This window comes from Cottoperca gobio, chromosome 1 (assembly GCF_900634415.1).
Source record: "Cottoperca gobio chromosome 1, fCotGob3.1, whole genome shotgun sequence".
NCBI classification, from domain to species: domain Eukaryota; kingdom Metazoa; phylum Chordata; class Actinopteri; order Perciformes; family Bovichtidae; genus Cottoperca; species Cottoperca gobio.
Window position 1 is genome coordinate 17,981,896 of NC_041355.1, and position 25,073 is coordinate 18,006,968.

The 25,073-nt window shown below is 41.0% G+C and overlaps 3 protein-coding genes across 4 annotated transcripts; 2 read left to right on the forward strand and 1 right to left on the reverse strand.

Moving 5' to 3' along the window:
- The first annotated feature begins 477 nt into the window (after window positions 1–477).
- Window positions 478–2,855, forward strand: krt15 (keratin 15). Its single transcript, XM_029438027.1, has 7 exons — window positions 478–1,023; window positions 1,266–1,348; window positions 1,478–1,634; window positions 1,766–1,927; window positions 2,057–2,182; window positions 2,299–2,516; window positions 2,626–2,855. The coding sequence occupies exons 1-7, from the start codon at window positions 523–525 to the stop codon at window positions 2,729–2,731; spliced, it is 1,353 nt and encodes a 450-aa protein (XP_029293887.1). The 5' UTR covers window positions 478–522; the 3' UTR covers window positions 2,732–2,855.
- A 1,763-nt stretch (window positions 2,856–4,618) lies between these two features.
- Window positions 4,619–8,272, reverse strand: krt98 (keratin 98). Its single transcript, XM_029438040.1, has 8 exons — window positions 7,886–8,272; window positions 7,264–7,346; window positions 6,965–7,121; window positions 6,152–6,313; window positions 5,893–6,018; window positions 5,007–5,227; window positions 4,852–4,862; window positions 4,619–4,757 (listed from the first exon to the last, which is right to left on the reverse strand). The coding sequence occupies exons 1-8, from the start codon at window positions 8,222–8,224 to the stop codon at window positions 4,660–4,662; spliced, it is 1,197 nt and encodes a 398-aa protein (XP_029293900.1). The 5' UTR covers window positions 8,225–8,272; the 3' UTR covers window positions 4,619–4,659.
- Window positions 8,273–19,964: 11,692 nt separating this feature from the next.
- On the forward strand, window positions 19,965–23,211 carry LOC115015831 (keratin, type I cytoskeletal 13-like). Of its 2 annotated transcripts, none has more exons than XM_029443439.1 (8): window positions 19,965–20,522; window positions 20,900–20,982; window positions 21,087–21,243; window positions 21,391–21,552; window positions 21,713–21,838; window positions 22,455–22,687; window positions 22,792–22,802; window positions 22,897–23,211. In XM_029443439.1, exons 1-6 carry the CDS (start codon window positions 20,061–20,063, stop codon window positions 22,677–22,679), a joined length of 1,215 nt encoding a protein of 404 aa, XP_029299299.1. In that variant the 5' UTR covers window positions 19,965–20,060; the 3' UTR covers window positions 22,680–22,687; window positions 22,792–22,802; window positions 22,897–23,211. The 2 variants fall into 2 exon arrangements, with proteins under 2 accessions (XP_029299299.1, XP_029299291.1); XM_029443431.1 differs by having other exon boundaries at window positions 19,967–20,522; window positions 22,455–22,675.
- The last annotated feature ends 1,862 nt before the right edge of the window (window positions 23,212–25,073 follow it).

Below are 25,073 nucleotides of genomic sequence, written 5' to 3' on the forward strand. Positions count from 1 at the left end.
TGAGGCCGACTGTAACAGGCGTGGCTGTTTTACAATTTACAGTCTACTCTGTAGAAATACAAGATAAAGGTTCATATGGATGTCTTCCTGCACGTTAATATGCTACATGGGAATTGTATTACACATGTGTTTGCCTCTTTTATTAATTTAACATGTTAGCCTAATCATTTTATTTTTGTCTTTCATCTAAACTGTCCTTTCGCTGTGATTTCCCTGCTGTTGGATTCATAATTCTGATTCTGATGCAGGAGGTATGGAACAATGAAGCCATTATGTTTTGTATGAGGTTTGACAGTTAGGGACAAAGTGGGATTAAGTTTAATCTCTCTTTCTCATTTCACAAAATAAACCTCAAGGGTGTGTGTGAAGGGTGGGGCAGAGCAACCATTTTAGGTAATGCTCCTCCCTTCAGTCTTACACGCCCCCACCCACACTGCATAAAAAGGGGAGAGAGGCAGAACTGTGCATCTCAGTCCATCTCATTCTCTCCAAGGCGGGCAGATCTCCTGAGCAGTCTTCACAATGTCAAGATACAGCACAGCCTTCTCGTCCTATGGACAATCGAGTGGAAGAAGCATAGGTGGTGGTGGTGGTGGGGGCTTTGGTGGAGTGCGCAAGGGTTATTCTTCCAGCGTGTATGGTGGTGCAGGTGGCACAGGATCAAAAATCTCAGTTGCCAGTAGTTTCGGCAGTAGAAGTGCTGGAGGAGGTGGTGGTGGTGGTAGTGGTTTTGGAGGGGGCAGTGGAGGCTATGGTGGAGGCTATGGTGGAGGCTATGGTGGAGGCTTTGGTGGAGGCTATGGTGGAGGTGATGGCATGGACATCCATGTTGGAGCCAATGAGAAGGCCACTATGCAGAACCTGAACGACCGCCTGGGCTCCTACCTGGAGAAGGTGCGCAGCCTTGAGAAGTCCAACGCTGACCTGGAGCTCAAGATCCGCCAGTTCATGGAGAGTAAGACCTCCCCTAGTGCTCGTGACTACTCAGCTTTTGAGGCCATCATTGCTGACCTGCAGGGAAAGGTATGTCACATGACTTCTGATTCCTGAATGAGATACCAAAGCATGTCACACTGTAATTTATCAGCAGATGAATATGTTTAAAATGATTCATTGGAACTTTAACTTACTCTGAGTTGCAAAACATATGCATGATTTTGTAGAAATCGTACCTATCCTTGTGTTACATGCAATGCTTTTGTTTGTTTTGTTTGATGAAAGAATTGCACTAATTGTGTCAAATGAAACCTTGCTTCATCCCACAGATCCAGGATGCCACCCGTATCAATGGAAGCATCTATCTGTCCATCGACAATGCGAAACTGGCAGCAGACGACTTCAGAACCAAGTAAGTATCAGGATGAGAGACAAAGTTTCTTGAACATAGTAAAATGTGAAAAGTGTGAAATAACTCTGAAGAAATACGTGCAAGATATATACATTGATTTTGACTGTCCGATCTCTTGCTGCCTCACAGGTGGGAGAATGAGCTCGCCATGCGTCAATCAGTGGAGGCAGACATCGCCGGTCTGAAGAGACTGTTGGATGAGCTGACACTGTCCAGATCAGACCTGGAGATGCAGATCGAAGGCCTCAGGGAGGAGCTGATCTTCCTCAAAAAGAACCATGAGGAGGTGGGTAGCAAATGCTTGACATTCATCTGAGTGGGCTTGCATTTAATTTGCTCGAATGCAGAATAAAATCTACTCAAACAACTCAACAAACATCCACCTTTCACTAAACTCCTCTTCCTCTTATTCAACAGGAATTGGCAGCCATGAGAGGCCAGATGAGTGGACAGATCAGCGTGGAGGTGGACGCACCACAACAGCAAGACCTGACCGCCGTTATGGCAGAAATCCGTGAGCAGTATGAGGGTGTGGCTGCCAAGAACCAGAGAGATCTTGACAGCTGGTTCCAAGCAAAGGTAAGACTGGACCAAAAGCCTGGTGATGATATTAACTGACTAAGTAACTTCTCATTGTCTATTTAGATTGGTACATATGTAAAGTATGTAGTTATACATGACACCGATGTTCTCCTGTGTCTATTGCAGACAGAGACGCTGAACAAGGAGGTGGCAGTCAACACAGAAATTGTCCAAACGTCCAAGACAGAAGTTACGGAGCTCCGTCGCACACTGCAGGGCCTGGAGATCGAGCTACAGTCCCAACTTAGCATGGTAAATGATAATGATCTGAGGCAAATCTTACAAACAATTTGATGCACCCAGTCTTTTTTTCAGTATATTTACTCCTTCTGTTCTCCATCCCTCCTTTCTTCACCTTTCTCCTCCAGAAAGCGTCCCTGGAAAACACTTTACGTGAGACAGAGTCACGGTATTCCATGATACTTAATGGACTTCAGATGAACGTGACGAGCCTGGAAGAACAGCTGATGCAGATGCGTTGTGACATGGAACGCCAGGGCCAAGAATACAAAATGCTGCTCGACATCAAGACACGGCTGGAGATGGAGATCGCAGAATACAGGAGGCTGTTGGATGGAGAGGGCGCGTAAGTGACCCGCAAAGAACAATTATTTCTCATTATACACAAATAACTTTGTAAATTGAAGCATTATACTGAAATTTAATACAAGCACTACTATTCTCCCACTCCACAGTAGCAGCGGTTCAAATTCAAGGAGCAGCACCACCAGCAAGGTGATAGTAATCACAGAGGAACTGAAAAACGGTACGGTGGTGTCCTCCTCTACCACCAGCTCCTAATCTGTCTCGCATAGCAAACGCAAGACAAGGGGCCACACCTGAGGACCACAACGGACCACAAGCACAACCAATGAAACCAACTTTCTTCACATACACATGTGAATGCAATAAAAGACTTGCCAGTTTGCTGACTACCATTTTGTCCTGTTTTATTTACTGTGTCTTATTTTAAAATATTGTCCGGATACTGTAGTAGCATGGTTTTCAGATGAACCAAAGCCCTTATGAAATATTTGATCTTAAACCTGACAATAGTTACTTTAGGAATTTGGTAGGTATGATTACAACATATACAATATATAAAACACTATAATCGTACAGCTCTGAAGCAGACAGCATGCATGCAGCAATAAATAAAGATTTAAAACTATTTGAAAATAGCTTTCATCACCCACTGCAGTCTGGGATTGGACCCAGTCCCCATTACACTGATTACAGCTGCTTCAACTAATGTGTAGCCAATAGAGGGCAGAGCATGTATGCATTTTATAGACTAATATTAACGGTAGTCTATGAGGAAAATGCTTTTTTAGTCACAGGGGATTTTTAGTTGCACTACCGCAGTTGGCCACTGAGGACAAATAGGCAGGAAGGCTGACTTGCAAGTTGCCACACCTGGTTAGTTTTTTTCTGATTGCTTAGGCACTATCAAAACTCTTCCAAGTCTTTTAAAACATACAGTACACAAAAATCATCATTAATATAAGCACACAAAGTACCAATTACACATTGATACTATTAATGAAAAACACAAAATAGTGCAGCAACGTACAAACCAATGTTTTCAGTTTTGCTAAAAGTGTGGGATGCAATGTGCATTCAGTTTGACACACTTGGTAAATGCATTAGCTACAAGTGTTAATGGTTTCAGAGATTCTGCTTCGATAATCAATGTTAGCTGTCTTAATAGTAATACTAATAATACTTCCATGAGACAGAACTCAGTTAGTTTGCACGACGTGTTACTAAACAATACCTGTAGAGGCTAAGCCAACGCTTTAAGCCACTGAGGTGCCGCCCAGTTTATATAATTGATGCACTTGTTGTCGTGTCTGCTGAATAAAGATTCCGATACAAAAGGTTTTCAATTGAAAATTCAGTCCGTTTATTTCTTTTTAAACCTTTGTCCATTTCAGTTGACTCAGCTTTGCCATTAGCAAACAAACATGACATGCAGACACACTTAGCCTTTCGAGCAAACGCTACCTCGGCGTACTTCTGTAGTAGGTGTATGTCCGGATGTGTGTGGTCAAAAAGTGTTTACCTTCCGACGGAACACCACCATCAACAAACATTGGTTCCTACTTATAGCAGGAGCGCTAATAGGCTCCTACAATACTGTTGCATCAATCAGAAACAAAGTAAGATTATAACCCCATCTAAGTCATATAGAGACTTTATTAATGTTCGTCCACTATTAATTGGTCTTTTAGCTCTGGTTTTGTCGTCACAAACCTTGAAGAAATGTTGAAGAATGGTCTTTAGATAATAGATGTTCTTAAACAAGCTAGTAGCTCATTTTGTACTGTACTGCTGCTTACGCTTTTGTAACTTTGACTGCCGCTTGTTGCTGGGTCAGTGTAGAGTGAGTAAAGCTTGTTTGCTATTAAAAAAGCTTGTTGAGAGTGGTGATATGCAGAGAATAAATGTGCCATAAAACGATGAGCTAAGAATAGCTAGACAAATTGAATTGGGCAATAAGTCTCTGTGGGTTTGTTACTACAAGTGACCTCTTTCTCGAAACATGCATTTGATCCATTGGTAAAATAAAAATATTGATTAATACAGCTTTAGGAATACATGGACCAGCGAGGGACAATAACAGAAATGTGAAATATTCGGTTAATTATTAAATATAAGAAAAACACACAGCAACGTTTAATTCAACTGCATGATCTTTATTTATTTTTGTCAATGCTTCCAAAATATTACTCAATCTCATCCACGTCGACATCAACGGTCTTGCTGCTCTCGACCACCTTTCCATCCACAACGGTCTGCACCACTGTGATGACCTTTGTGATCACTGAGGAAAAGAAAAGACACAACAATCATCAGAAAATCACATCACATCAAGGGGCATTTTAATGATAAAATATGAATTATATGCGTAAAATTACCTTGTCTTGAACTTGTAATGGAGAGAAAAAGAAAGAAGAAAAAAATTAGTCTAGAAATATCTACTGTACATTGTAATGAAATCAAACTGAAGTGGATATTTTTTCTCTTTAATTGCCCCCTCCAGTCAGTGTTTTTCTTCTTCATCGGGTCTCACCTTTCATCCTCCCCATCCAGCAACCTCCTGTACTCCGCGATCTCCAGCTCCAGCCGGGTCTTGAGGTCCAGCAGTATGTCGTACTCCTGCTTGTTGCTGGTGATGTTGGTGTAGAGCTGGGACAGCTGAGCCTCCAGGCTTGTGACCATGTTCTGGAGGCCTGCTAGCTGTGCAGCATAGCGCGACTGGGTCTCTGCAAGGGTGCCCTCCAGAGACGCTTTCTTTTGTGGTCGGAGGAAGAACTTATTAGGTCAGTCATTACAATTCAAAGATGTTACCTGATGCTGGTAAAATCTGCTCCAAGCCTTGTTTACGCTAGTGTGTAACTAGTATCATGTGGTTCTGTGCACTTGGGGATTGCATTCATTTGCTCTCTTGCTGAGAATCACATGAGAAGATTGATATCACTCACACGTCTGTACGCTAATTATGAAACTACATCCAACTGCCAGTTTGCTTATAGCTTTATATTGAGACTGGAATTGGTAAAACAGCTAAAGGTAACAAAATCTGCCTGCCAGCATCTTTGAAGCTAACAAATTCATGTTATCTTGTTTGTTTACTGCCAGTGTAAAAGCTACTAGCTAAGCTAGCCTGCTTCTGGCTGCATGGATGTATTATAAGACCTGGATACGGTGCCAACGCTCAGCCTTGCTTCCAACACAATATTGCAGAAACACTACTCTGCATATTCAGTGGGCCGGAAGAAAGAAAACTTTTTTGGCGTATGTGCCAGGCAAACAATTCTCAGTTGAGCAGAAGATATTAGCATGTTTCCCAAAATGTTTAAACATGTGTTGTTAACATGTGTAGTAACTTCACACTGTCATATCTAATGGATAGACTAATCTATTCTATAATGTTAACATATGTTTACATTACATACCATGCTCAAATGGGACTGCAGTTCAATCTGAAGCCTCTGGAGGGTGCTCTTCAGGTCCTTAATCTCTGTGCGGGTTGTCACCAGAGTCTGTGTGTTTGTCTTCACGTCAAGCTCCACCACTGCGATCTGGGCCGATTGGAGAAACAACATTTATTGTTTTACCCAACAATTATAGTGGATTTACTGATTATCAAGCTAAATAAGCTCAATTGAAATCTTTAAAGGCCGCCGAAGTGGCCGTATTCTGAGCAGTTCTCACCTTGTTCTGGTACCACCCCTCGAGTTCCTTGCGGTTCTTGCTAATCACACACTCGTATTGTTCCCTGATCTCTGACATGACCTGGTTCAGGTCTGTAGAGGGAGAGGCATCCACGGACACGTTGACCTGGCCGCCCATTTGTTTTCTCAGCAGAATCAACTCCTGTAGGCATCACAAAACAATGCCTCAGTCAGTCAGTGTAATACATTTAAATAATTAATTATTCTTTTTAGTATTTCAACAAAAGTATGCAGTGGATTCCTTTTGTTCTGTATTGCATGCTTTTGGTAATTTGATCTGTGTGTGTGTGTGTGTGTGTGTGTGTGTGTGTGTGTGTGTGTGTGTGTGTGTGTGTGTGTGTGAGAGAGACAAACAGTAGCAATGAGCTAATGGAGGGAGAGAAGAATACAAGGAAGTGTGCAGAGGGAAGAGGGGCAGCGCTGGGAAAAGGGAGAAAAAGGGAGGGTGACCTGTTGGAATTTCCTCAGTGCTATCAGAGGTAAGGCAGTGTGTGCAAACTCAGACCAGATTAGGCCACAATGGATGGCTATAATAAATGGTGACAACTTTGTTTTACAGTGAATAGCAGCTATGTTCAGCTCCAAGCTGTTGAAAGGATGGTTGATGATGAGTTTAATCACTCACCAGCTAAGGGTTATGTGCATAAACAGAGTGGGCGTTGGCCTGTCTGCAGGAATGTATCAGGGGAGTCGACAGATGTAAACTCATCAGTTTAGATGCTTGTGAAACTGCCATCAACGAACCTTCGATTGGCTAACATATGTAGCTACTCCCTGATTTTTTCACTCTCACCTCTTCGTGATTCCTCTTGAGCATGATGAGCTCTTCCTTCAGGGACTCATACTGACTCTCCAGGTCCATTCTGGTCAGATTCATCTCATCCAGCACCCTCTTCAGCCCAGCGATGTCGGCCTCCACAGCCAGCCTCATGGACAGCTCGTTCTCATACCTGAGGGGGGAGGACAAGAAGGACAGGATAGGGAGGTTTCAGTGTGTGGTTAAAATCAGAAGCTTTGACTCACATGTGAATCTCACTTTGACACAGTTTCACTTCTGTGGCCTTGTAGACAGGGGAAGGGGAATACACTCACTTCATTTTGAAATCATCAGCAGCCAGTTTTGCATTGTCAATGTCCAGGACTGTCTTGGCGTTGAGCCTTGAGGAAATACGAATCTGAGGAGGAAAAAAACAGAAAAAGAGGTCAGAAGAAGTAAAATCGAGCTCATGTTTCATACAGTTTTCCTTTACACAACAAAAAATACCTGATATACTGAATCATCTATTGGTTAATATTCAATTTCTACTCTTTTTCGAGAAAGGATCCTTTAAAAATGTGGTTCTCAAAGAGTTGGGATGTAACATTATATGTGACACAATAATTCAATGGGATGTAACGCACAGTTGGAATGAATCTGGTATGAACATTACCCTCGTGCTGCTTTCTGTTTGTGTCATGCGCTTCCTGATAAGATCGCATACTTCTATGCCAATGATGGGTTTCCTGGCTCTCCAACTCAAATCTCAAGTGTCATAACCCCACATACAGTACGTACCAAACAGATCTCACCCCACGCACAATGAAAGATGAGAAGATCACAGAAAACACACACACACACACACACACACACACACACACACACACACACACACACACACACACACACACACACACACACACACACACACACACATATCTGTCTACTTCCTCTCACCTTGTCCTTCAGGTCTTCGATGACGGCGAAGTAGCTGGTGAAGTCATGGGAGATGTGAACTTGGTTCTGGCAAAAATCTCTGATCTGCCTGTCCAGTTCGTCGTTCTCCTTCTCCAGTTTGCGCACTTTGTCCAGGTAGGTGGACAGACGGTCGTTCAGGTTCTGCATGGTGGCCTTCTCGTTGGCACTGACGTGGAGGTCCAGGCCATCAGACAGGTTTAAGCTTCCGGAGGATGGGCTGTAGCTCTGCTGGGATGAGGAGATGCGGGTGCCACGGCCTCCTGCTCCACCGTAGACACTCATGGTCCTCTGGCCATAGGATCTGCTGCTGAAAGACATGGTGGGAGGTCTGGATCTGGATCTGGATCTGGTAGGATAACTTGAGTTGATCTGCAGTTGAAAGCATCACCTTGGTCTCCTTGGTTATATAGCTGCCTCACGCAGCAAAGTGGGAAGGGCCAGGAGTGCTAGTTGAAAGGGAAGAATGCGGCTGACATGCTGCCCCCCTACTCCTCTATGCAATCTCTCCAAGGGTGTGTTGACTGTTGAGTTGGGGATCATCCGCCTTTTTTTTAAGTCAAACCCGTGATTCCACATTTCATCGTTTAATCAATGAAACGGCATTTTTTGAATACTCCTGGCAAACTGACATCCTTTGTCAGTTTGTAATTGTAGACTTCCTGGTCTGGTTGCTTGAGAGCAGGTTTAGATGCACACACACATTTACTTTAAAATGTTGCGTTCCTGTAGAAGAAACTGCTATGTTTAGCTATCTTGTAAAAGATTCACTCACGGCAGTGACAGAAATGACACATACCAGCGACAATTTCACCTCAGTGAAACATGAGGTCAAAGGTCGAGTAAAGGCAGTTCTAAGATACACAAAGTGTTTTTTTTGTCACTTAAGGATCTCGGGAAGATGTTCAAGGTAATTTTAATGAAAAAATCTAAATTATTATTCAAGGGTCATATCTTTTTAAGTGTTATACAGCCAACATGGACTAACAATAAGATTCTTACACCGAGGCAAGAGAAAAGAAAAAGGGAAAGTAAGCAGGACACATGGATCACACTGTATCCATAGGTCTCAAAACATGTCAGATATAAACTTACATTAATCATACAGTGCTTTCATGCAGTGATGGTAAGCCGAGAACAAAAACTGAGCAAAGTCCAACACATTTTGTGTAAACATATTGTTTATCATCTACATTCCTCGTGTCAAACAGTAAAAGCTGAATACAAAGAATGAACAGTTGAATATTTATTTTTCTTGTGTTTTCATGTTCATTGTATAAATGGCGCAGGTGACACTTTCTGTCTTCTGGGGCTGGGACTCTTAGTTGCCTACGCCAAGCAGGTCATGTTTTCAGTTCCCTTTGTTTGTCAGAAGGAGAAAAATGCATTATTTTTCGTTCTACATTCTAGTTGTAAATGTTTACATTTTTTATCATCATATGCACAACAAGTACAGAGAAGCAGTTCTTGGAAATGAGAATATTAGATGATTATGTAGAGAAAGAAAATCATACAAGTAAAAAATGAGAATCTAAGACAAAAAGTAGTAAATTATAAGGATAAAATGTGCAACACAGTATTCTCAATTTTGGTTTATATCTTCGGAGCATTTTATTTATCATTTTCAAAATACAGAGCCTTAGAATAACTAACACTGCAAAGCAACTTATACATTATACATATATAGTAAACCAAAATCTGAAGATATCTCTAAAATACCACCACGTACGGCAAGTTATATAAGAGCTATGACTGTATGACAATATCTTCAACACGCGCACCTCATGTAAGCAGTCTGGGAAATCTGTAAACATGCTGCTCCGTTATATGTACTTAGCAGCCAAGTACATCATTTGATTTTTACTAAATATTACAAAAACATATTACTGCCTTAACCTAAGACTTTACATGTGCTGACCACCAGCAGATTTTAATTTGTGTACAGAATATTTTTATATATTCTTCCTTCTTCACAAAAACTAAACAATTTTGTCCAAGGGTGGAAAGTAACTAAGTACATTTACTCAAGTACCGTATTTAAGTACAATTTTTAAGCATTATAATCCAGTGATATAATATGTATGATTTTGAAATGAGCAATTCTGCATAATGAATACTTTTTGTACTTTAAGTATATTTTGAGGCTTATTCTTGTGATCACAAAAATGCAAATCCTACAGCAACAATAGTGGAAAGTAACTAAATACATTCAATCAAGTACTGTACTTTTGCTATTCTGCATAATGGCTACTTGCTAATGCTAATACTTTTGTACTTTTACCTAAGTTACATTTAAAATGCAGGAATTTGACTTGTAACTGTATTTATTATAAGGTGGTATTACTACATTAACTTAAGTAAAAGATCTGAGGACTTCTTCCACCACTGCAAACATCTGATTCTAGCTTTGCACCCTAAAGGGTGAAACTCTGAGATTGAATAAAAACAACAGAAAATGTAGTTTTCTCTCTCCTCTACATATCGTAGGACGAGCCTGACAACTTACTGATAAACTCAACTTGTTTCACTGCTGAACTGAACTCCCTTCTGTCACAGGCCTTTATTAAATCTATTGTAACACTTGGAAATGTTGAAACAATCTGTAATAAATCAACCAACTTCTGGAAGTCTAACTTGTGTAAAATGTACCTGTAAGTTTAATTGGTATATAATTATCATGCCACCCTTACACATAGCAGAAGCAAATGATCACCTTTTCAAGTTATATCTATCTACAACAGAGCCGTGCTGCCTGAATGCTTCCTCTTTTGTCCTTGCTCCCCTCCGCAGACAGCTCTGTCTCACTGATAAGCAGGGTGAGGTCTGAGGAGGGGACGACAGATGGTGCGTCTGAAGAATGTCAGTCAGCCTGTTTCTTCAAACATCCTACGATGTGGTAAAAAGTATTAGAGGCACATTTTAAACCGGTGACAGGTATCAGGCAGTGAAATCATTATTGTGGGATGATTTCTGTTTGAAGTGCTTCACTTGAAGTCGTAGATTTCTCAAACTTTAAATTGTATTGTATCTTAAAATGAAGGTGAGTTGTGACGACACAAAGGCCAATCAGGTATCATCAGTGGTGGAAGTAACTAAGTACATGTACTCAGGTTATGTACTTAAGTACCATTTTGTGGTACTCAAGTAAAAGTTACTTGAGTATTTTAATTTTATGGTATTTTGTATTTCTACTCCACCACATTTCAGAGGCAAATATTGTACTTTTTACTCCACTACATTTACAGTAAAACATAAGCTGCACATTTACCAGCTTCAACTTTGAAGCAGAGGTGTTACAATTAAAGATCCTGCATTCAAAATGTTACTTAAGTAAAAATACTAAAGTATTAGCATCAAAATAAACTTAGAGCATAAAAAGTAAAAGTACTCATTATGCAAAAGGCTCCACTTCAGAAAAGTATATATATAATATTATTGGATTATAATTATTGATGAATTAACATGTTCTAATTTGTGTGCTAGTGTGCTATTCTTTTTTATATACTGCTTTAATTTCACCAAGGGATCAATAAAGTTTTATCTTTATCTGCATACTATAAGATTAGTAATGCAAAAATAATGAAATGATGTGTTATATTGTCAGCAGGTTGTAAGAGGTGAAAACTAAATGTTCTCTGTGTCACACACAGAAACAAAGCAGCATATGAACGTTTAGATTAATGCATCAATAATTATAATTCCATAATATAATATATTTGTTGGTGGGCGGTTCTGTATTATGAGTACAAGTAAAAGTTATATTTTGATGTTCTTACATTTGTAGCCTACTTTTACTTAAGTACAATTTTGAATGCAGGACTTTTTTGTGTTGCTACTTCTACTTAAATAAAACATCTGAATACTTCTTCCACCACAGGGTAGCAAAGACTCAATATTGCATTATTATAAAGGAGCAAAATCAACAATTTTGGTTATGTAAAAAGAGTCAAATTTGACAGTCAGATGCTCGTAACATGATGAAGCTTGCATCCCTTCTGACAAACCTTTTTCACACAGACATCTTCCTGAAACACACGTGTAATTAATCAAGGCAGGCTGTGTTCCATACATGTGTCACAGAGACACAGTGTGCGTACCAGGGATTATTTTTAAGAGGTAAATTTCAGCTTTCCTGCTGTGACTTGTCATAATTATACTATTCATTGACTCGGGTCACCTCGAGTTCTGAGATCACCTGGGGCTAAATGTGGTTTTGTATGAACAACTATTGCATAATTATCATCTAAGCCATTTGTTTTGTCATATTAATTCTTTTGACACTTACAGCAACTCTCTTTCTCCAAAGCCTTGCGGGTCTAACAGCCTTACGCTACTGCAGTCAACGTTTTTACATTGTCGTCTGCTCAATGAGAAAATACCTTTTGTTCTCCCAAAACACTGGACACAAAGAAATGTCGCCCTGCCACTGCAAAGTCTTTCTTTAAGTTGATGGTGCGTTCACATTAGTGAGAGACATTTGTAGTGTAGTAACACTGCTTTACGCACTCATGCTTCTGCAAACACGGCTTTTAGGGGCCAAAAGACAAATGTGAAATATAATAATAATAATAATAACAATAATAATAATAATAATAATAATAATAATAATAATAATAATAATAATAATAACATATATGGGAAAAATAAAGAATTGATCACATAAGTATTCATCTTCTATGCAAGACAAAGGACTATACATATAGTACTAGTATATAAAAAACAGTCAGCGGTGTAAGAAGAAGTATTGAAATCCTTTACTAAAATAAAACTGCTAATTCTATACTGTGAAGATACTCTACTGCAAGTAAAAGTCATGCATTTAAAAACTAACTTAAATAAAAGTGGTTGAATGATTATCCAGAAAGAATATATAGATATATAATCCAACAAAAAGTTACAACACTCGGGCCAATCCTGGAGAAACTCCACCTCCCATCAGCGCTCCTCGCCCACTTTCTGTCACTTTCAGAGAGATCCAAGTTACCAGGAACAAGATAAGAACGTCTGCGTTGCCTCTTTCTGTTTCTGCTCAATCCATCCAGATTTCTCACACAGACACATTCTGCAGCTGTTTGCTGTCGTGTGTGTGTGTGTGCAGGTGTGTGTGCAGGTGTGCATACATGTGCGTTGAATAGCCATATATGCTGCTTTGTTTCTGTCTGTGTGTGACACAGAGAACATTTAGTTTTCACCTCTTACAACCGGCTGACAATATAACACATCCTTTCATTATTTTTGCATTACTAATCTTATAGTATGCATTGTACTCAACAGTTTTATGGTTTGAATTTCATATTTCTTTGTACCCCCTACTTCCTTTTGCATACACCGAATCTCTGACATCAAATTCCTTTTCAGGGGAAGAATGTTTGGCACGTCAGCAACGGTGTAGAATTTCACAGGAGGACAGTAAGGAGATCATTTTGATAAAAAATTAAACTATAACCACTTTTGTCCTTCAATGTCTAGTCAATGTATTTGGTACAGAAATGGCTAACAGATCTTGAAATATTAAGACTTTATTCTCATTAAATTACATCTTTATTCTCTGATTATAATTTTTTCTCTAATTATTACAAATGTTTTGAATGTGCAGAAATTAAAAAAAAAGATAACACATTTGGTGAAGCACAAAAGAGCTATTAAAGTCCAGGGGTTTATAAATGAATTCTAATTAGTTAATGTATCATTAAAGTGAAAAGGTGCCACATGCACATTTAAAGAGGTCACTTGACTCAGCAGGGAAAACATTAAATGAGAAAAGTTGAAATCATTTCTGAAGGCAATACAAAATGCCCGAGAGCCTCACTGCATCATGTTTCATTCTTAGTTTTAGGCATTGTCCCCTGCTGCCTGAATTTTGTGTTTTCCTTTACATAAAGAAAAACATTTCCACCTTAAATTGACCCAGAAAATTCACCCCTTTGCTTAATATGTGAACCCCCGGTCACCCCAATGTTGAAACCAAACCTCCACCCCTGAAGCAGCAGTTTCTACTCTTCACAACTGTCACAGCTCCATTGGGTGTGGCATCTTGATTCAGAATACGTGCTCAATTAGTAAGGGTTTTTTGCAGTGACTATCACTAGATGGTGCACTTCAGCTGTGTTCTTACCTCCACAGTTTAGAAAAAGGAAGGGTGTGGCCGTGTGATAATCTGTTGCAGTCAACCCCCCCGAACTTTGTGTGGGTTTCATTTTATAATCATATCCTGCAGTTTCTTAATTATACTATGATATTTTTCTTTAGCTCAGACACTCTTTATCACTATGCTTTTGAGAAAAAGCAAAAGTTTGCAGCTGAAGTAGACAGAACAAGCTTCCTTGTAATATATATTTACTTATTTTATTATTGGGATGAGCCAAGGTGGGTCTATTGACACAACAGAGCTTTGTTTACCGAGCTACAATGGGGGAAAGATAAAGTCTATATGCAAAACTGATAATTCAATGTACATGGTGCATGTGCATGTTTAACTTTGTCTACAGAAACTGATCCACCATAGATAGAACGGACACTCCTTTCAAAACATTTCACTGTTTATGTCAATGATTGAGTCCAGGTCAAACATGTTCCATGTTGGGATGTGATTGCACAGTGCATGCTGAATCGCTGAGCTGGATTTGATAAAGCCTGTGAAGGGAGGGGTGTGGTACATAGAGATGAGGCTCTAAAGGCCATGTTGCTCCATTACAGGCTCACATCTGTGATTCATACTTTCTAACTCTGCACAGAGCTGCTCTTGCTGCTGTTTGGGAACCAGTACAAGTGTCTCTCTGTAAGCAGGTCAGGACATTTCGAAAGATTCAGATTCGATTTAAACTATGTTGAATGGTTGGTTATTGATTAACTTTTTTTAATATAGGGTGGAAATGACTGGAAAGTCGTATAACTTTGGAACTGATTCACTAACATTATTATTGGCCCGGACAAATACACAAGGTGCTACTGCTGTGGCAATTCTTCCAGAATGCGGTGAAATGGGCTCCACAAATAAATAAATAAAGTTTCCTTGAAATATATTCATGCAAAACTTTATGTTAGAAAACTTTTATTGGCACAATAAAAAACTAACAGATTTGAGTTCACTGATGAATCACAAAGACGACCTTCATCTTTTATACGCATGGCTTAAAGTCTTCTTCAATACAACATGATGTTCAATTTGTAAATTATGGTCAAATTTAGAGACGATAAAGCAGGGTATGCTTTAGGGCGTGGCTACCTTGTGATTGACAGGTCACTGATATATTTACCAAGATGTAAAACTCGAGGCTTCAAAATGGTAGTCAAGCAATGTTGTATTGGGGGAAAGAAACACATTGCAGTTCTTTTTGGAGGTTGCGCACCCAACTCAGACTCAGTTTAGGAGAAGCAAAGTTTCCTCTTATCAACAGTGCTGTTTGTCCACACTGTGGAATAATCACATCAGATGAACACAACTTTGCGCAGGCATATCTCGTCCTGTGTTCTACCTACAGTAATAAAAATGTTTCTTTTGATGAAAAACAAACGGTAATGAGGTTAAGATTAAACTGTTGCCTTTAGATGGCAATTCAACAGGTGCAGGAGCTCGACATGTGCAAGCAGCAGCAGCTAAAACAAAGAACAAAGGTGCACTGGTGTGCCATGACATGAAACGATGAGCTAACTTTTCATAAAGGAAGTGACCAGTTTGTGAATGACATGGGAACGCCTGCCAACTCTCATTCCCACTGCACAAACCTGCTTGCGAGGACGCTGTCTTCATCTGCGCTCAGGTGCAGGAATCCAAACCATCCAGACTTCACACAGACAACAAACGAGTAGTGACACATACACATGCACATACAAGCCTCGTTGGTGCTATGCTGCAAACAAATAGGGGATTATTGTAATGCTTTCTTAAAATGATATGCATAAATGAAAGAACATCTGAACAGTGGACTTCCCTTCACATCTCCTTAAGTCTAGACTGTCTTTGTTTTTTAATTGAAAAGATACCATCCCTCTATTCTTCACAGTTGAAAGAAGGAAACTCAGTGCATATCATCATGGATGAAGTATTGAACTGTTAATGCCGGAGGTCACCTCCCTGTTACACTTCATTGTGATTCTACAGCATTATGAAAACGGTGTTTTTAAAGTTAGACACATGGATGTTTTCTGCTACACTGATTGTTAACAACAGTAGAGTGTAGCCTTCTGTATTTAACATATTACATCGTGACATGATGATAAAAAGATCAATGCAAAAGGTGTCTGGCAACAGATCGCTCTGTCTGCTCTGCTGAAGGTTGAAGTCTGTTTATCGAGGGAACCTTATCTTCACTTCTACGCATGTCTTAGTAAGCAGTAGGATTTGAAGGGGGGAGTGGGTGGAATAGTGTTTCTACTGAGTCATACACTTCATTACTCATATTGCAAAAAGCTCCTACCAAGGACAAGTGGAGACACTTTAGGATTTAGATAAAGTTAGAAGAAAAGCTTTATAGGATTTAACGGTCTAAATCAGTGATTAGATATTAGATTATTTCAGTTTATTTTACCCTTTGGTGTTACTGGAAGACTTGCAGGCCGTCTTTGTTTTGAGTAAATATTCAGTTTCACGGACTTTGTTCTCAATCCTGCTGAGCTCGATTCCAAAAAGTAGCTTAATCTGGGTTTGAAGCTCCCATGACAGGCTGTAAATACACAGTCATCACACGTCTTAATCATTCACCAGATGATTACAATATAACTGAAAATGATTGCATTGATACTACACATAAAATACATGAAGTGGTAGAGTTGTCTTGTAAGATCGTAGAGGGGCTTTTAGTCAACCATGTGCATAAATCATGAGGTTTGTCTTTAGCGAAAAACACCCATCAGGCCATGAGTACACCGACTCATCCATGTCATTTGTCTGCGACCTTGAACAAAGCTACGTTTCAGAAGACAACCCAACCAGCAAGATATTTGCCCGTCCCTTCCTGTTTCTCAGCACCTGCGCCAACATCGCCACTAATTAAACTGCAAAGAACTGTGATGAATTCATTTATATGGCATGTAGTGGACGACAGACTCACCTGGATGTAAACAAGTCTCCAGAGACTTTGCCTTTCTGCACCCATGACACAGCTCGCAGCACCTCCCAGGGATTTACATATTTTTACCCTCTGATCTCTTACTTTTTTTTCTTTTCTTGATCTCAGCCTTAGTTTGGTGGAGTCATTTTTCACTCACTGTTTTCATAACGTGGGTGCTGACAGGTCCGCTGAGATTATACATCTATTAAGGGCTTCACAAATAAACTTGTGTTGACTTGCCTCTATCGCGTAGACAAAATATAAACACCTGGCACAATAATTCAAAACCACCTCTGTTGTCCCACCACAGTAGGTGGAACTACAGGAGCAATTTCTCCACGATGACTCACACAAACTCACAAGGTGAAAACAATATAGGCCACACACGCATTTTGAGTTGTGTGGCTCACTTAAAGGAAAATGTTTACATTTTGGGAATATGCTTTCTTGCCAAGAGTTAGATGAGAAGATTTATACCACTCTCACTAAACATGAAGCTGGAACCAGTCACTGGTTAGCTTAGCTTAGCATAAGGGCACGGTCACACATGGGCAAATGCAAGCAAGCGAGTGACCATCGCCTGTCGAGGCGATAGTCGCCTGCCGAAATGTAATTTCAGGCGGAGGGAAGATGCAAATTTGCATCGCCACCAGAAGCGAATGTTTTTTTCCGCCCATTCAAACCAGTATGGGCCCTGAGGTAACATTGTTACAGCTTACAGAGTGGTCAGTAGGCAGTAAACAGGCAGGTTATAGGTAGCTGGCGGTGCTAACTTAGCTACTCCTGTTGTTCATGTGACCCTCATCTTGCAGGTTGTAGCAGTCTGTTGAGAGTCTATTCTTCATATTTAAAGTACTGAAATGAGAGTGGATTATTGTATTTTCCAAACTATCAAACTGTTCCTTTAAAATGTAGACTACAACTAAAATGTACCTGCAAAACAGCAGTAAGCCTACAGTCATCCAAGTGATTCATTGAACTCAGCATTGTATTCAGCGAGGTTTCTAATTCTAATACCATAAAGAAAGGTTTGGATTGTTTAAAGGGGAGTTGTATGAGTCATCCATAGTCATTGTATTACCACAGTAGATGACGTCGGCACGCCCATAGCTTGGAGAAGCAGAAGCAGACAGGAGTACCAGTACAGGAGCTAAGTTTAAGTTTAAGTGTACACTATATTCACAATATCTTTACTGCTTTACCTCACCGGCAGTCACACAGCCCTTTCTGACGGGGAACTGAAGCCATTATAACAATCCATGCTCTCTTTAAAGCCACCAGCCACCATTGACAAAAACAATCATTTTACTTTGCAGAACACAAGAGTTGCTCCTCCTCCGCTGCCTCGATTGTTTAGTTTTTTGTGGTGTTGAGTGATTTTGGTGTTTTAAAGAGTTAGTTTGGATTCATCAAAGTCACACAATAACACAAGCAGAGATAACGGTTGGAAAGGGCTGACTTCTTTCTGTGCTGACCTCCATCTACTAATACACTGACTATGGATAATTACCTCACACAACAATCCGAACTGTTTACAGTAAAGGTTGAGAACATGTATTTATGGTTTGCATACAAAAGTTCAGGCTTAAATTTGCATTTGGTTTACACTTTATATCCTATTCCAGAAAGAATCCTCTAATTTATCCACAAGTATCTGTGATCAAGAGCTCCATCTTTTTAGGTAAATAATGTAATGTAGTGAGTATGCACACAAAACATAAGAAGCATGATTACCTTCTTCATGTGACTGAGAGGTGACCCTAATGTGCTTATTTCACTTCCCCCCAAGCACAGATATTGGCCAGAGCCTAACTCTGAGATAAGGAGGACACACACATGCGCACACACAAAAAAACACACACTTGTGTTTGCACACACATTAAAGCCAGCTTCACATTTTCCCATACACACAAACACAGAAACCACATAGAATCCCTTGAGGCGCTCTATTTTACCCCTCACAGCCCGTGACAGTGGCCAAAACCAACAAAATGGATTTAGCGCACACACGCACACACACACACAAACACACACACACACACACACACACACACACACACACCCACCCACACACACACACACACACACACACACACACACACACACACACACACACACACACACACACACACACACACACACACACACACACACACACACACACACACAGGATGCAGGAATGATATGAGGGGGGATGTTATGTGAATATGGTGAACAATGGGGTATGACGAATTCCCTTAGTTTGACTGAAATATGGAAACAAATAGCTGGTTTGTGGTTCAAGGCTACAAAGTGTTCATGCAGCTTTCAATCAGCAATGACTTTATTCATTACAGGTTAATTTGATCTGGTCGACCGCAATGCCTTTCAGATAATAAGAGCATTTAATGAAATATCATTTCTCTTTTCTCTTCACCATTAAAAGAGTAACTGTCTAAAAACCCAAATTGCTCACACAGTAATAATACATTAATGATGCTACAAATAATCATTTTGCAACAAGTGATTCATAACAAGTTTGGTATTATCAACTAGCTAAAATACATAATGACTGTGAGATTAAATATTTATTTTGGATTAACTCGACTGTAATGTGATCCTTATCGTCGTGGGTAACACTGATGAATGATATTATTTGCAAACAGTTTAATATGAATGTTGACTCAAGGCGGGACACTAAAAGAATGACACCCCTTTTCTATTTGCATTAGGATACAACATGAGATTATAGGTGCCAGTATTTATGAAAGCATTATAAAATCATACATGCAGATGGAGACACAAACACTCCCCACGGACCAACAGGACCCTCAAACACAGAAAAGAAACACACATTCCATAACAGTTTCCTCACAGGAGTGGAAAGAAACCTAACCCTGGACTTTGAAGGAAAGAAATTGATGTTTTGCCAAGACCGTGGCTTAACTGTAAAGGAAAACTCCCTCCTACGCTCTCCACCTCCCTCCTCCCAGTAAGGCCCGCCCCAGGTCCAGCACTATATCAAGAGCCTGCCTCCCTCCATCAAACTCCAGCCCTGCTACAGTCTACAGCTGTACAACACTCCTCTATCCTTGTGTTCTCTCTTGACCAGCAGACAGTCAGCCATCATGTATTACAGCCAGAGCACCATCAGCGGCGGCGGTCCCATGATCAGGCAGAGCCACAGCTACTCATCAAGTGCAGCTCCCCAGAAGGCTCACAGTGTGTCAGGACTCAACTTCAGAAGTGGCCCACGCATCTCCTCTACCAGCATGCGCACCGTCTCCTCCGGCTATGGAGGTGGCATGGGGGGCGGCATGGGGGGCGGCATGGGGGGCGGCATGGGGTACGGCAGTGGTGGGTTCGACCTGTCCAGCGCCATGGACCAGACCTCCGTGCACCAGAATGAGAAGGCCACCATGCAGAACCTGAACGACCGTCTGGCCAACTACCTGGAGAAGGTCCGCTCTCTGGAGGCGGCCAACTCCAAGCTGGAGGTGCAGATCAGAGAGTACTACGAGCAGAAGGGGCCCGCAGCAGAGAGGGACTACAGCAAATACTGGGCCATCATCAATGACCTGAAGGACAAGGTAAAGTGTGGGCCAGCCTCTGCAGCCTAAACACCAGACAAGTCAAATGTTTGCTTTACTGTTAATGATTATCAAGGGAGGAATTTAAAAGGGTAGATACATTCAAGGCATAACTAAAGTCTGCATGTTCCCTTATGCTCCTGAATCCTTGATCTTCTGATGGACAATAAATGATGCGTATGATTTGTAAATGTTCAAAATATACAAGATAAAGTTGTCAAGTGTGTAGAGGAACATTGTGCATGCACATATGACATTGATTGATATATTAGTGTGTGATTCAGAGCAAAGCAGTCTCTGCTACTGTTTGTGCAAGAAACTATTACATTTTAGACTTTCGCTTTCTGACCAACTCCCATTGTTCTTCTCCTCTAAAGATTGGCGGCGCCACCATCGGCAATGCCAACATCCTGCTCCAGATTGACAACTCCAAACTGGCTGCTGATGACTTCAAGACCAAGTAAGCATGAATCTCCATACTTCTGTGGGCCTATCTTCATCGTGTTAAAGTCAAACAAGACAGTTGTCTCATGTCCCTGTTCTCTCCTCTCAAACACTAATAAGATTTGATCATGAGCTGATGATGCGCCAGTCAGTTGAGGCTGACATTGGCAACCTGCGCCGTCTGCTGGACCAGACCACCCTGACGAAGGCTGACCTGGAGATGCAGATCGAGGGCCTGCAGGATGAGCTGGCCTACCTCAAGAAGAACCACGCAGAGGTGACTGATGCACATCCTCTAGCTATGAAGATCACTGCTCACTATGACAACAGGGGTGTGCTTCCTCACACCTGTACAGATGTTTTAAAATCTATCAATAGATCTTAATTCTGACTTCTCCCCCCCCTCCCCCCCCTGGTTGTTTAGGAGCTGGCAGCAATGCGCTCTCAGCTTACTGGCACAATCAACGTGGAGGTGGATGCCGCACCCCAGCAAGACCTCAACAGAGTCCTGGATGAGATCCGCGCCCAGTACGAAGCCATCACTGACAAACACCGTCGTGACCAGGAGTGCTGGTTTAATGATAAGGTGAAAAGACTTTTCCATAAACAATCATATCCCACACGTTGCCAATGACTGGGTTTACGCCCTCGAGAGTCTAACCTGTAATTAAACACACTCTTGGGGGAAACAAAGACACGTAATCACCAAGACTTCTTCTTCACAACTGTGTCTTTTTTTGCTCTAGTCGACATCCCTGTCCAAGGAGGTGGCCAGCAGCACAGAGACACTCCAGACGTCCAAGACAGAGATCAATGACCTGCGTCGCACAATGCAGGGCCTGGAGATTGAGCTGCAGTCTCAGCTCAGCATGGTGAGAAAAAAAAGAAAACCCTGAACACAAAACATCTGTTCTGATGTTGCCTTATATGAGCAAAATCCTTGGATCGCTTTCTTGTCAGGGGAAATTGAGAAACAGACAGTGATAGAGGGTGAAAGAGCAGGAGGGTAACATTGGAAGAATGAAGAGAGGGAGAGAAAGATAAGAGTGTTGGGAGCTGTGGAGACGGGAGGGAAGGGCTCCTGCTGAGGAAAACATTTCACAGACATCTGCTCAAATTCTGAAAGACATAAAAGAGCTTGAAAAAGGCTGAAGGAATGCAGAACTGGATGACCCAGAAAGTCGCACTGCCATGTATTATCTGTGTCCAGCTGGAGTAAATCATTTAACACTCTCTGCAAGAGCAGCATACTACTGCAGTTAAAAGACACATGTTTTCAAAACCCTATACATACGCCCCTGCTTATCATTCAGTCATAAAAGGGAACATTGTATACAAATACAGGCAAGCTTTTGTGTCTGACACATATAACCGAGGGCGTGGTTGGTGTTTTAAAGATTTCCTTCAGTGAACTGTTTTGCAAGTATAAACATCAAACAAATTCATGTTGTGTAAATTCAGCTCTTTTTTTTCTTCCACTCTTAACAGAAAGGGGCGCTGGAGAACACGCTGGCAGAGACAGACAGTCGTTACAGCGCCATGCTCGCCGGTTACCAGAACACGATCAACATGCTTGAAGCTGAACTAGGCAACGTGCGCCAAAGCATCGAGCAGCAGGGCCAGGAATACAGGATGCTGCTGGACATCAAGACCAGGCTGGAGCAGGAGATCTCAACCTACAGGAGCCTGCTGGAAACAGAGGAGTCCAGGTAGACGAAATGGTACCGAGGCATAGACCAACGAGATCATACAGAGCAAAATTCACAAATTTATGTAGACTCATTGTTTTCCTCTGCTTTTTTCTTCCCTCTATTCCCTATTTTAGACCTGCTACAGGTAAGTGACGTCCGTGGTAACAAGACATTACATAACGACCAAACAGTCAGCTTGAAGCACTGCCATCATAACCTTTTCTTCTTCTTTTTCACAGGGGGCTCAAAGACCACAGTCACAACCACCACTGTGCGCAGCTAAGAGGTCCAACTGGCAGGACAAGATGTTCTCAGACACACACAGTCGCACACACACACAGGCACATTCCACCTAATGAAAACTGTTACACGAGATGACTGAAACTGTACTGGAAAGAAACTGAGAGATGTTGAAATTGGAGCGTGTGTTAAAGTTTACAACATTTGCAAATTAGAAGAAATCATTGTTTGTGTGTGTGTGTGTGTGTGTGTGTGTGTGTGTGTGTGTGTGTGTGTGTGTCTGTCTGAAAAATAAATCTGCTGGTGAATACAAATTGTGTTGCTTCGTGACTTTACTGGCCTTTTCAGAAAGAAATGAAATATTTTCTAATAACATCGCTCTGTTTATGCAGTGGTCATGGCAACGGCATTACATTGTGGGAGGTGGGTTGTGGAAACTGTGTGACGTAACGGGGCTGTGTCAGGAAAGGGTGAACAATGGTTAACAGCTCCAGTGTGGAAAGCATTAGTGTTGAGAGAAAAGAACGCTGGGAGAGAGCCGGGATGACCTTGATGCTCTCAGAACTCAAACAAAGCACGAAGACTTGAAGAAAAGAGCAAGTTATGTGACCAAATAAAGTCTCCCTAGGCTTTGCCCGGAGAGGATTTTTAAACAAGACACACCCAAATGGTCGACTAATCTTTGCCCTGGAGGCTTTCAACACAGTGTTATATAACGTCTGTCCAACTCCTGTCACCTAGTAACAAGAACACAAACGGCTCAGGGTTAGAAATACTGAGTGGGAATGCAAACAGTGAGTAACTGAACAAAGAGAGTCATTGTCGAAAAAGCTGCTATCAGCACTGCACTTTGGCCTCTTTATGGACGATGATTGATTGCAGATGACCAATGAGCTGTTATGATCAAATTATTGTGAAGGGCGAGGCTTCTCGGATGATGGTGACTTGATAAATATGTGGTATCTTTATGTTATGTTTTGTGTGAAGGAGAGGCAGAACAAATTGTTATGTCTGTGTGTTTGTATGTCTAAGAGAGAGGGAGGCAGAGAGGGAGGGAAAGTAACATTTGAGCCTTTGCACTCTGTTCAGGTCAGCAGTTACAGCCTCTGCAATTACAGTGAAATCCTGTGAAGAGCTCATAATTCTCAGATGATGGTGTAATGTTGGTTTTGGACGAGAGAGAGAGATTACAGAGAGGATCAAATTGCAAATTCCAATCCCTTCTGAGGAGCTTCACTCACCCATATTTGGACCCAGTTTGGTGCACATCAGCGTCTCCTCCACACTGTAATAATGATAGTGGATGACAAAGCCCTCGAAGTAATGCTTGTAATTTGACATGAAAATCCAAAGCAGAGGTCATAAAAAAGATGTTGCACCAACATCAGACCATTTTCCCAAGATCAGTGTTTAACACAGCAACTGTGCAAAGCAATGAGTGAACATCTGTTTACGAGCAAACTAAAGCCAAACATCATGAGTCCTACGACAGTGTCACTTTCTGACATGTTAGATGTAGGGATGTTGTGCATTTGTTGTCTTTTTAAGTCTTTTCTTATGTGTAAAATGTTCCATGATGGTATTTGTTTCAGTTCTCTCTGTAGGAGATACAGTACAAATGCTAAATGTCTCCTAATGTGCACACCAATGTTCATAATGACAGTCAATGTAGACCAGAGCATCAAATGTTGCATTAATGAATGCATTCGCTACATTTTCGGATGATTCAGGGTTCAATGATGAAGAGCATTGTGGCTAAACAAAATGTAAATATCAAAAAGATAAGTTTTTATATAGTGTAAAGATAAGACATTTGGGAAAATATACGCTTATCTGGTTTGTTGCCAAGAGTAGAAAAATATTGATACCACTTTAATTTCTATACGCTAAACATGAAGCTAGAGCCAGGAGACATTAGGCTAGCTTCACATAAAGACCAGAAACAGGGAATGTCTTGCGATGTCCAAAGGCGAAAAGAAAATCGACATATTAACAAAATGTTGTGTAAAAAGGACATTTTGTCCTTTAAATAACCTGCTGCAAACTGACAATGACCCACAGAGCTACAATGGAGGAGTTATTACGCTTTAATCTTCCCAGTCTATTTGCCCTAAAAGCCAATTAAGTTGTATGTTCATGTTCATGTAAAACGAAAGCACCAGGACTGCATTGCCAC